Source organism: Capra hircus, chromosome 14 (assembly GCF_001704415.2).
Source record: "Capra hircus breed San Clemente chromosome 14, ASM170441v1, whole genome shotgun sequence".
In the NCBI taxonomy this organism is placed as follows: domain Eukaryota; kingdom Metazoa; phylum Chordata; class Mammalia; order Artiodactyla; family Bovidae; genus Capra; species Capra hircus.
The window spans coordinates 271,957-285,368 of NC_030821.1; the positions used below are offsets into that span (position 1 = coordinate 271,957).

Below are 13,412 nucleotides of genomic sequence, written 5' to 3' on the forward strand. Positions count from 1 at the left end.
ATCTAGGAAGCCCTGACATTATAATATATTACAGCTAAATAAAATGGAACTATCAGAGTGGACCGAGTGAATAGAATGAGTGGATGGAATGAGTGAGTGAGTGGGTGAGTGGAACTATCAGAGTAAGCACAGTGGGTGGTGTCCTGGACTTCTTTGTCCAGATTTTGCAATACTGTGTAAATCTGTAAGTGCTTCACAATAAAAAAATTTAAAAACCAAGAGCATCTGTCAAGAACTTCTGCCTTTTACCGTATAATTACAGTATGCAAATCTCATGCTGAATCTCAGGTGATCCCGTTGGAGTTCTTGCATAAACTTTGAAGTTTGACTTTAAATATAACTCTTTGGGAATTTCCTAGTGGTCCAGTGGTTAGGACTCCAAGCTTTCACCACCAGGGGGCTCAGGTTCAATCACTGGTCCAGGAACTAAAATCCCAAGCGCCTCCCAGTGCAGGTTTAAAAAACCAAACCAAACAAAACAACAACAACAAAAAACACATTTTAGTGCATCTCTGTCCCCACTGTTACCTCATCCCCAGCCAGTTCTCTCCTTCATCGCTTGCAGGTTCAGTCGCTCAGTTGTGTCTCTTTGCGACCGCATGGACTGTAGCCCACCAGGCTCCTCTGTTCATGGGATTCTCCAGGCAAAGATACTGGAGGGGGTTGCCATGCCCTCCTCCAGGGGCTCTTCCTGATCCAGGGATCAAACCTGCATGCCCTCTTAGCAGGCGAATTCGTTACCACTGAGCCAACTGGGAAGCCTTGCGTTACACGTGCACAAAGATAAAGAGGTAGAGAAATGTGCCACAGACAGGATTCCTGAGGAATGTAAAACTTTGGCCGTCTCTGATGCTAAAATATTCACAATTAATAATGAACAGTAGAATTAAGCAGGAGGATAGGTATTTCAGTCTACATCCCACCAGCATCTGCTAGGACACGAGCATATTGTTAAAGTCCTCTGGGGATGGAGAAGTAAGGCAGATTAATATCAGCTCACAGCTTGAAAGTCTTAATATGATGCTGCTAATAAGACGCAGCTGAATAACAGGAAGGCCAGGCATCCTTAGTTCAGGTGACTAGATAGCTATGCCCTCAGTAGCTCAACCAATGCCTTGGCACAGTGTTTGTGGATGAATGAGTGAGTGAATGGATGGATGGATGATGAGGCCGTTAAGATAAGCCATTCAAAGGAAGCTTAAAGTAAGAATGAAGAATTAGTTCACTTTAGTGGGGAGAGGCAATGTAGGGATAGGAGGGAGGGAAAGGGTTATCATAGGATGATATGAACTCGCCTATGTGAAACTTTTGAAAATTGTAAAGCACTCTAGAGTTTAAAGACTCTCTTATTTGATTAAAAAATAAATTTAAAAATCTCAGTTGGGGGCTCCCTGCAGCCCAGTGGTTAGGACTCTGTGCTCCCACTGCTGGGAGTGCCCGCTCAGTCCCTGGTCAGGGAGCTAAGATTCTGCATGCTTCATGGAGAGGCCAAAAGGGGAAAAGAAGCAAGACCCACTGCAAAAAAATACCCTTAGTTAAAAAGCTAAAAAAATTAAAAGTAAAATATATGATAGAAAAAACAAATTAATTCACCTTTGTAGCTCAAGGCTTGAGGAGACAAAATCTGCCAGGGAACCTCCTAACCCTTCTCTCTCTGCTCCTCTAGGCAGCTTGAAATCCACTCTCCAGATGCTAAGCACACTGTGGTCCTGAGGGCCAAGGACTCCGCCACGGCCCAGGCCTGGTTCAGCGCCATCCACACAACCGTCAGTGACCTGCTGACCCACGTGATCGCCGAGGCCCGCGAGCAGCTGGGCCCGATGGGCCTTGCTGGGGGCCGGGAGATCAGGCACCTCGGCTGGCTCGCAGAAAAGGTAAGGAAACATCCCCCACCCAGGCTTCTTCCCCAGGCCTTCCCAGCACATGCTGCAGCCCCTGAAATCAGGTGCCTCGTTCCACAGGCTGAGTCTCTCACTGGGACTTCTTGTCCGTCTCCAGCGGGTCTGCATTATGCAGGGGCTCTGTGTCTTTAGCAACTTTGTTTCCCCACAGACAGTCCAGCATGTGGCAAAATGCAGGTGGTCACTCATTGCCTACTGTCTGGATGAATGAGTGAGCAAGCAGCCAGACAGTTTGGTTCTCATATGTGTATGGGAAGGGGAAGGGCAGGGGAAATAACTCAGACGTGCAATAGAACAGTCTTCTTGGCAGGTAAGGAAGTAGGAATCATTGCTTTAAAAAGGGATTTCTGTGGGTTTTGATGGACCTAACTGTTAACACAGATACTTTGCAAATAAAGCAATTGTAATCTTGCCGGTAAGATCCTACGGACAGAGGAGCTGGGTGGGCTCCAGTCCATAGGGTTGCAGTCAGACACGACTGAGCGGTTGACTGCACGTACCCATACAATGATGATAATAACAGCGAAGATGTCTTAAGCAACTACTCTGTGCGCGTGCTTCTCAGATATCATCTTTTACTTGTAGTCTTAAGCCAGCAGGCTCTCAACATCATCATTTCTGAGCGCCTGTTTTGTGCAAGGCACAGTGCTAGGCAGGAGGGGACAGGCCTGTAGGCATGAGTACAGGGAGGGCAGCTGCCCTGGAAAGGGCCTGGGGTCATGGTGACACTGTCGCTCTGGTTTCTTTCCCCAAGTGCTGTGATGTGTTGAAGAAGGCAGGGAAACTCACTCTGCAGCAGTCTCCTGGGAGTTAGCCGTCCTCTTGATTTCAAAGCGTTGAGCTGCCATTGTCCTTACACCTGATCGCTGCTCCTTGAACTTGACCATGAGTGCTCAGGAACAGTGTGCTTTGGGGACAGTCTGACCTCCCAGTGACTCACATTCTAATAGGCGGTGAATTGGAATAATGATTGTTGCAATAACAGCTTTCCTGCCAGCGAGCCTGTCATCTGAGAAGGCGCTTGAACAGGGCATTTGGCTGTTTTCCACCATTGTTCTTTGCTTGCCTCATTTCATGCGTGGGTCCCAGCCACCGACTTCAACACAAAGTGCGTCGTTTGCTGTGGTATTGTCCCATCTCTTGCAGATTGCAGAGGACTAAAGGGCCAGTGCAGGTGGTGGTGACGCCAGGATCAGAATGGACAGCAGCCACAGGTGGTGTCTCATGACCTGACGTGTGAGGCTGCTTGCTGAGAACAGCACTGCCAGTCTGGACGGCAGTGTGTTGGAAGCCACAGCCTCTCACCCTCTGCTCTTCACTCTCTCCAGTCACATGTGTTTGCTTCAGGAGCAGTCCTGTTAGTCTGGGATCTTTCAGTTGCAAGTGACAGAAAGCTCAGATCAGCTTGAGCACAGAAAAGGGGACTAGCATTTCTGATAACGACAGTGTCCAGGGTGAGCATCAGGCACAGCGGGATCCAGGGCTTACAGAGGGCCAGCGGGGTCCAGAGGGAGCTTCAGGCACGGTGGGGTCCAGGGCTCACAGAGGCCCAGCATCAGGCGTGGCGGGATCCAGGACTCACAGAGGGCCAGTGGGGTCCAGGGGGAGCTTCAGGCATGGCGGGGTCCAGGGGGAGCATCAGGCACAGTGGGATCCAGGGCTCACAGGGGGGCCAGCGTCAGGCACGGCGGGGTCCAGGGCTCACAGGGTGCCAGCATCAGGCGTGGTGGGGTCCAGGGCTCACAGAGGGCCAGCGGGGTCCAGGGGGAGCTTCAGGCATGGCGGGGTCCAGGGCTCACAGGGGGCCAGCGGGCCTGCCTCCACATGGCTTGCACTCTCTCCGCTTGCCTGGTTTATACCCTAGCAAGCGTCCCAGGAGTTCCAGGTTTCTCTGGGTGGTTTTTTTGTTTTGTTTTTATAGCTGGCTGCCTCAGTGAAGAGAAGGCTCTTTGCCCCCATATTTCCAACAAAAGTTCTAAGGTCAGCCTTATCCAAACTGTGCCCTGATGGATGAGGAGAGGCAATTCTGAAATGGAAAATCGGCTACAAGAGCAACCGACAGTTGCTGTAGAAGGGAATGAGGAGGGGTTGATCGGGATGACAAGCGTCTTTACTGGGTTAGGTCCAGAGTGGATGCAGGGATGTGCTGTGTGTGTTAGGGTCTGGCAGGAAATGATGGCAAACTCAGAAGGGGTGACTAGATGGGATTTAACCCAGCGACAGTTTGTGAATGTGGCCGAGACAGAGGAAACCAGGAGCTGAACGGTGAGAGGTCACTGCCATCCTTTACCTGGAAGTAGCCAGGAAGAGGAGCTGCTACCTGAAGCTAGCAAGACTTGCAGCTCTGGAAAAGGGCCACTCACTGAGAGCTGTGGTCTCTTAGGAGAGAGACAATCCCCGTGAATCCCTGCCTGCTGATCTCCTACTGGTGTCTGCCCTGGGTTGAGGCTGCCTGGAAGCCAGAGGCAGGAACCACAGGTGCTCGGTTAAGGTCAGCCTCCCTGGGCTCCGAGCAGCGCAGCAGATGGTGGGGCCTGGCTCTGGAGGCAAGGGGAGGCTGTCCAGCACACACATCCCTCCAGCTCGCAAGTAACCGAGATGCTGTCAACTCTAGAAGGTACTGTTCTTTCATCTCTTTTAGCACCAACTACATTTAAAACCATTACCATTTGGATAGTTGAGAAATGGTTATTACATCGTCATTAGTAGTGATATTAGCATTTTTTCCAAAGGTTCCATTTTCTTACTTATAAACTGTCTGCTTATGACTTTTGTTTATCCAAAACTATCGTAGAAACATTAAGCATTCCAATGGAGCAGTCATAAAGGTGCATAAAAAGCTTTCTGTTTTTAGAATATGATTGTTCTTTTGATGTACTTTCAGATCATCAGATGTTTCTTTAAATTGTATCATGCATTATGCTGGTAAGAGCAATCAGTAATGACTTAGCATGGATAATTATCAGAAGGGAGAATGTCTTTTATTGCCTTCATCTTCAAAACTTCTTAAAAGATTACTATAGATCAAGTCCAAGGGAGCAAATCCAAACTGGAATTTTTTTTAATAAATATTTGATACTGAATCCTGGTGTGGAGACATAAGAATGGTTTTTAGCAAAATGTTACAACAAATGGCAAATCCTTAATACTGTGGCTTTCTTGTATTACCACAAATATCAGAGAATTCACTTGGTATTTGTAAAGATATAAAGGATGATCCTATATATATTCAGCTGTAATTTATCTTAAATTGATATCCTTTGTCTTTTCCTATACTGTTAATCTTTGATTTATTTTTTTTTTACTAATAACAGTAGCTCTGGAACAAAGTTTGTACATATTATATTCAATTTCAAGTTTTTAGAACTGGCATTTACTGAACTAAAACAATAGAAAGCAACCACAGTTTTCCTTCTAAGATTCTTTTCAGTGCAGATCCTCAAGCCTCCTCTTCACCACACAGAAAGAGAACTCTATATTAACATCATTCTTTACAGTGAGATGATCCAGGGACTAGAAGAATGGCTCTCAAGAAATGATCCTGAGTCAGTGGGGAGAACTCAGTCACTCCCCGAGGAGAACGAGCCTGAGAGAAAGGGAGGTGATGGCGCTTGGGGTAAAGGACCCGCCTGCCAGTGCAAGAGATGGAAGAGACGCGGGTTCCGTCCCTGGGTCGGGAAGATCCCCTGGAGGAGGGCACGGCAACCCACTCCAGTATTTTGCCTGGAGAATCCCATGGGCAGAGGAGCCTGGCGGGCTATGGTCCATAGGGTCGCAAAGAGTGGGACACGACTGAAGCAACTTACCACGCAGTGGCTCACACTTTGTGGGGAAGGCAGAGCAGAGACTGGCCTAAAGGGAGTGGGGTCATCCTGAAGGAAGGTGATGAGAAAGTCCGGTACCTTGGGTGGCTCCCAATTATGGAAGATCTTGAAAGCGGGACAGACGGTTTAAATTTGACTTGTTGGCCATAGGAAATCTTCATATATGTAGTCAGAGAGAAGGGAACTTAGAGGTGACTTCTCTGGACTGAATGTTTGTCTCCCCCTAGAATCTGTAGACTGAAGCCCCAATCCCTAAAGCGGTGGATTTGGAGGTGGGGGCGTTGGGAGGTCATGAGGTTTAGATGAAGTCATGGAGATGCGTGGAGCTCCGTGATAGAGTTGGTGTCCTTCTAAGGGGTGAGGACCCAGAGCAATGTCTCCGCCTCACGAAGATGCATCAGGCAGGGAGGCTTCTCCCAGCCAGGGAGAGGATCCTCACCAGGACCCCGTGCTGGCACCCTGGTCTTGAAGTTGCAGCCTCCACAACTGTGAGCAATGAGGGTTTGTTCTTTCAGCCATCCAGTGTGTGATAATGCATTGTAGCAGCCTGAACCGAGAGAGTGATCAAACACGCCTCTTCTTTCTAAAGATGAGGAATCCGGGGCCTGGAAGATGGAAGGCCTCTTATTCACGGTCACGCTCTAAATCAGGGCGCAGGACTCAGGAGTCAATGGGACGACGCCATGGTGTCCTCGCCTTTATTTAATTTGTAGAGTCTGGTGCCGCTCTCATCACGGCCCCTTTGTCTCTCCCCTTGGACTCTGGCGGCCGTTCTCTGAGCCTGCTGCAGCCAAGGTCAGGCACGCCGCCCCTCCGAACGGGGCTGCCACCGCGTCCCCTTGACGTCCGTGGGCCTGTGAGCTGTGGGCCGCGGTGACGGGGCCGCTGCTCTCCCCGTGGGTGCTCTCATCTGCAGGCGGGCCGGGCACACCAGCAGAAAAGCCTTTCAGCCATCAAGTTAGTCTCAAGCCGTTTTAACCCCTTGCAAGCCCTGCTTACCCCCTGAGCACTCATCTCCACCCTGGACTATAAAGCGCATTATGCCCCAGACAAATTTTTTGAATCATCATTCTTTAGGTAGTCTTTTTACAGTTATTATTGAGGTGTCTTTAATGGTCCTATTTCGGACAAAAGAAAAATAAAAGAGAAAATAAAACAAAGATTAATAAATAAAGGAAAGATAAACAGAAAAATAGAGTTCTGAATATGATTTGTGTTTACACACACACACTCCAACTTGAAAGAACAGAAGGAGCGAGTGCGCAGGGGAATCGTTGGTTCTGTTTTTGCTCCGTTAGTCGGGTGTTGTCTTTACTCTCACCTGTTATCTCAGTTTGCAAACTATTTCTTGTCAGGTTTCAAACACAACATGGTTTTTTAAAATTTAAAAAAAAAACCAGTTGGGAGCTCCGCGATGCAGTTCAGTTCTCAACTTCCCCTCATTGCCATAAAAGTTCCTTTCAAATGGGAATGTTTAGAGGGCTGTGCCTCCCCAGGGTGGTAATGGAGGAGAGGAAGTAAGTTGGTAATTAGTATTTATTATGTGCTTAAGTCTTTCTCAGCCAGAGTGCTTTAAATAATCCCTCTTTCTCAGCCAGTGTGCTTTAAATAATACCTAATCTGCCTGCAAGGCAAGAGACAGGGATTCAGTCCCTGGGTGGGGAAGATCCCCTGGAGAAGGAAATGGCAACCCTGCCAGTATTCTTGCCTGGAGAATCCCCTGGACGGAGGAGCCTGCAGGTTACGGTCCATGGGGTCACGAGAGCTGGACACGACTCAGCCTAGGAGGCAAGCTTGGAGAAGTTAAGGAACTTTTCTAAGATGACTCCTCTAGTAAGAGGCAGGGCCAGAGTTTGAACCCCTCTTTCTAACTCTATGGCAACCCATTCCAGTACTCTTGCCTGGAAAATTCCATGGACGGAGGAGCCTGGTAGGCTACAGTCCATGGGGTCACAAAGAGTTGGACACGCCTGAGTGACTTCACTTCACTTTCTAACTCTTAGGCCAGAACTTTCCACTAAGCTGAGCTAAAGGGACCCAGGGAGCAAGTGTTCACATGAGTGAGACCCCCAGAACCCCAGAACCCATACCAAACGCAAAGTTTCAGAACTAAGAGCCGTATCAAAATACTCAGACCCTTTATTCGCCTTTGTGGAAATAAAGGATGGCTGTCGGTCAGGCTGCTGCCACAGAATGCCTTTATAAGACAGTTTATAAGACTGTCTGGCTTACAAACAGGGGAAACTTATGTCTCATGGTTCTGGAGGCTAGACGTCTAAGATCAGGGTCCCAGCATGGAGCCTGTTACCAACAGCCCTCTTCTGTGTCCTCGTGTGGCAGAGAGAGGGAGGACTAGCCGCTCTTCCTCTTATAAGGACACTAATTCTATCGTGGAAGCTGCAGTCTCCTGACCTAACCACCTCACAAAGGCCCCACCTCCTAAAACCAGCACATCAGGGCTTCAGCGTGTAAACTTGAAGGGAAGGGAAGCATTCAGTCCACAGCAGAGGGGGTGGACATACCACCACTGGGCAGCGCTTCCTGAAATCTCTCCTCTCCTGCCCTGCGAAGATGGAAATTATGTTTGGTAGGAGAGGTAAAGAGGAACACTGGCACACACACACATACATATGACATGAATATGATTTGTGTTTACACACACACTCCAATACTTTGGCCACCTGACGTGAACAGCAGACTCACTGGAAAAGACCCTGATGCTGGCAGGGATTGGGGGCAGGAGGAGAAGGGGGCGACCGAGCGTGAGATGGCTGGATGGCATCACCGACTCGATGGACGTGGGTTTGGGTGGACCCCGGGAGTGGGTGATGGACAGGGAGGCCTGGCAGGCTGCAGTCCATGGCTGCAGAGAGTCGGACCCGACTGAGCGGCTGAGCGGCAGCAGCAGATGCGCACAGAGGGTGCTGGCCCTGCTTTGCATGTTCTCCAGTGTCTGTGACTTTCCGGTATCGTGATTTAAGTAACCATTAACAACATGGTTCTGATTGCAGTTGCTGTAGGTAACTTCGTCTTATTAACTGTAAGTAATTTTAACTGTGTTTTGACTGCATATTCACGGTGAGTAATCTTGTAAGTAATCTTTCTGAAGGAGATCAGCCCTGGGCTTTCTTTGGAAGGAATGATGCTAAAGCTGAAACTCCAGTACTTTGGCCACCTCATGCGAAGAGCTGACTCATTGGAAAAGACTCTGATGCTGGGAGGGACTGGGGGCAGGAGGAGAAGGGGACGACCGAGGATGAGATGGCTGGATGGCATCACTGGCTCGATGGACATGAGTCTGAGTGAACTCCGGGAGCTGGTGATGGACAGGGAGGCCTGGCGTGCTGCGGTTCATGGGGTCCCAAAGAGTCGGACACGACTGAGCGGCTGGACTAACTGGACTGAACCGAACCATGCGGAGCGCATGTTTTGCTGCTAGTTTTCCCCACAGGTCGCTGCGTGCACGCGGCTGCTGAACATCATGCTGGCGACCGGTCATGGCGCTCACTTCGGTCTGCGGTGGTCGGTCACAGCACCCTTGTTCGTTCACACACGACAGCGAGGGGGTAGGGTTTGCTTCCTTCTTGTCTCCCAGAGATCAATCAACATGACCTTTGCAGGAATGGATATTAGAAAGAGAGAGTGAAGGTAAGCTTCCCTTGATCTTAGCCAAAAGGCCGAGAAGCGATTGAAGGTAAGCTTATGAGAGTGGCTGTGAAGAAAGGCTGAAGGCAGTGGAAGACTTCACGTCCGTGGGGCTCTCAGAGAAGTTCCACATCCCTGGAAGCTCCAAGTGCAGTGTAAGAAGCCGCTAGCCGATCCAGGCCTGGAAAGGAGGGTGATGACTTGTCAAGTCATGGGCAGGATGCTCGCGTCTCATGAGCAATGAGAAGGCGGCGAGCGCGCTCAAGCTGCTCTCAGCAAGTTTTTGACAAAGGAATAAAAGCACTGGATCCCCAATCTTTCTAATGTTTTAAATTATAGGTTATTTAGTAAATATTAATTTTATTATTTTTCATAGCTGACAGTAAGACAATTTTAATGTCTTAATAACAGTTTTGAAAATCCATAGTACAATGCCAGTTTTTCCAGCTGATTGTTGAGCTCGCTTTGTATGATTTCAGCTTGCACAGCCATTTTTATTCGTCCACCACAGCTGTGCAAATGCAGGCCTCTACCTCTGTCTTTTTCTCTCTCCATTTATCCATCTCTCCCTCCCTTTATCCACTCATTCATCTACCTACCTTATCTCTTTCTCTCTACCCTTATTCATCTCTATGCATCCTTGTCTATTTCTGCCTCCCTGTCCACTTATCCAGATATCTCGCTGTTGCTGTCTGTCTGTCCATCCATCAGTTTATCACATTTTTATATTATTACTTACTTTACTAGACCACCATCAATGTTCAGTTCCAACAATAGCAATCTATTAATTCCCCCAAAATTCCAGGTGAAATATAACCAAGTAACTTTATTCTCTAGCTACTTTGCCCAGCTATATCAGAAGAGTCTCAAATGTAAATACAACAGCCCTGGCCTGAGTCAAACAGGCTGCTGGTAATCAGGATCTTGACAGTGTGATCAATGGAATGATATTTCTGGAGCCTCTAAATATATCCGCTCCACCATCTGCCCTAAAAATCACCTAAGTAAGAACTTCCTACCCCTTCTTCCAGGGAGAAAGTGGTCTCTGGCCTTAGAGGACTCCTGTCTGATAAATGGAAATAGAGCTGCTGCCCAGCCGCCCCTGACTGCATTATCCGTAAATCAAGACTGTCTGCTGGGCTGGGAGACACAGTTAATGCAGTTAAGTGGTAACGGGCCTGACGTGTGGCTGTGAAATGCAGTCAGCAAGCTCCTGCCTGAAGCGCCTCTGAGATGGAGCAGGACGGGAAAATCTGGCGACAGCCTGGTTACGTTCTCGTTGACCTCTTACTGGAAGTGTTTACAGCAAATGTGCCAGAATGATCACTGACTTGATGGACTTGAGTTTGAGTAAGCTCCAGGAGTTGGTGACGGGCAGGGAGGCCTGGCGTGCTGCAGTCCATGGGGTCTCAAAGAGTCGGACATGACTGAGTAACTGAACTGAACTGAACTGAGGAGGAGTTCAAACTGCCCCCATCTAACATTCACGCTAATAAAAATCAGAGACTTAAAATTAGGATGGATGTTGGCATGGAGACAGAGGCAACCATAATGAAAGCGTGAAAATCTGCCCACTTTTATACATGACTTCACAGTGCAGTTTAGTCCTGAGTCATTCTCCCTGGGGTGGAAACCTCAGAGCTGCCCACAGAAGAGAGATGGGGGCATGTATGTTTAGTTCTCATAGGTTGATTTGCACAAATTCACCTGATTCCATCTCTTTGGAAATGATCACGAGACTCAAGATAGAAAGCTTCCTGTGCCTGGCTGTGTGGCTAGCAGACTAAATTTGTTTTATCTCATTAGGCTTTGAAAATTGCTCTTCCTTTATGAAATAGATCATACATTGATGACAGTCTTCGGTAGAATTCTTTGGAAGCTGAGTCTGAAATGGAGATTTTCTAGGAGCGATTGCTAAGGGAGGACTCTGTTATATGATAAACTGAGGCATGTTAGACATTTTCAGAATTTAAGCAAAAATCAGTTCAAATTGGAAGTGGTTAGGAGCTCAGGGAAAGGCTTATATAGAAAAAGTGTGGAAACAAAGGAAAGAAATGTTCGATCATTTCTAGCTTAAAACCCTCATTGGCTGTGATTGATTATCCTTAAGTTTGATTTCATAACCTCAAGGCATTTCAGGGCTTGGATTCTGGTTTGCTCACACAGACCTCCTAAGCATTAGATCCATCTCAGTCTAATGGCCTCCTTGTTTACTTAATATAACAGCTCTTAAGGAAATGAATGAAGCAGTGTAGCTGGGAGGAAGCAAAGCATGGATGATGTGGTGATGCTGCAGGAAAAAGTGGGCTGTGAGAGGTGATCACATCCTGGGTCTCAGGCGAGTTCCTAGGACGGGACGCCAAGCGAGGGCCGCCAAGCGAGGGCCGCCAAGCGAGGGCCGCCAAGCGAGGGCCTTTGGCTTTGCACGTGAAGAAATTCAAGAGCAAGCCAAAGTACAGTGAAAGCAGATTTATTCAGGGAGATCCACAGTCCGAAGTCAGAGTGTGGGTCATCTCAGAAGGCAAGAGGGTGTGGGTTTCGTGGGCTGGGTAATTTCATAGGCTGGAATTCTCTGGTAGCACAGTGTTAAAGAGTCCGCCTGCTAATGCAGGAGATGTGGGTTCGATCCCTGGGTCAAGAGGATCCTCTGGAGGAGGAAAAGGCAGCCCACTCCAGTATTCTTACCTGGGAAATCCTATGGACAGAGGAGCCTGGCGGACTACAGTCCATGGGGTTGCAAAGAGCTGGACGCGACTCAGCAGCTAAACAACACAACAACAACTCAGCAATTTCATGCACTGATGAGTGGGAAGATTATTTCAGCTATCTGGGGAAAGGGCGGGTGGTTCCAGGCAGTGGGTCACCTCCTACTTCTTGGCCTTTTATGGTCGGCCTTGGAACTGGCACGGCGCCCGTGGGTGTGTCATTTAGCATATGCCCATGTACTACAATGAGTGTGCACTGAGGCTTGTGGTCTGCTGGAACGCACATTGCCTGCCATCTCGGACTTGGTTGCTTCTAACCAGTTTATGTCATGCCCATCTGCAGGGGCCACGTCATTCTTTTCAAGGTTGTGCCGGCCCCTTCCCGTCTCAGAATCAGCCCACCCCAGGGAGTCTGCGGCGTGAACGGCAGCACAGAACTTTCCCGCCCGGAGCCACAAGCTGGGGCTGACCCCCCCACATAAGTCGGCCGGCCGCGGCTGTGACTCCGCTGGAGGTCGCAGGAGGCCCGCCTGTCGGCCACAGGCAGTTCTCTAAAGAAGGCAAAGGGTCCACTGAGCAGTCGGTGTTCACATCAGGGAATTTTGTCTTCAGACCAACGGTACCTGCTATAACCACTGGTGTGTCTACACAGGGGGAGAAAATTCCAACAGATGTACATGGCACCTTTAAGTAGCAGAGAGAAACAGATACTTAATGCTTTGAAATTCCCAAATGTTATTTCAGCCTACCTTTGCATCGTTACATTTTTGGCTTGCGCTTTTTATTACTTCTAATATGAGTAGACCGCCACTTTACAAATTCAGTGTAAATTAACACATTTCATTTTTCATCCTGAAACTCCTTCAAGTTGGTTTTTCAGGTTTTTTCAGCTGAATCAGTTCCTGGGTTTATCAAGTGCATAAACTAGAAGTTCTTTATATTGATTTTATTTAGGATTAGGGCCTGAATTAAAGGTGTATCTAGAGTTTGGAGAAGTTGATGGCACCCTACTCCAGTACCCTTGCCTGGAAAATCCCATGGACGGAGGAGCCTGGTAGGCTGCAGTCCACAGGAACGCGAAGTCAGACACGACTGAGGGACTTCACTTTCCACTTCCATGCATTGGAGAAGGAAATGGCAACCCACTCCAGTGTTCTTGCCTGGAGAATCCCAGGGACAGGGGAGCCTAGTGGGCTGCCGTCTATGGGATCACACAGAGTCGGACACGACGGAAGCGGCTCAGCAGCAGCAGCAGCAGAAGAGCTCTAGAACCTGATTTAAGAACATCCCTATTTACATATTTACATTTCCCTATTTACATATGGGCTTCCCAGGTG

The 13,412-nt window shown here is 48.5% G+C and overlaps 1 protein-coding gene across 1 annotated transcript in view; it reads left to right on the top strand.

The window, feature by feature from the left end:
- SNTB1 (syntrophin beta 1) overlaps positions 1-13,412 on the top strand; it is a 243,162-nt gene that overhangs the window by 153,198 nt on the left and 76,552 nt on the right. Inside the window, exon 3 of the mRNA XM_018058133.1 lies at positions 1,667-1,874. Within this exon, the coding sequence (XP_017913622.1) occupies positions 1,667-1,874 (208 nt within the window). The remainder of the gene's footprint in view (positions 1-1,666; positions 1,875-13,412) is intronic.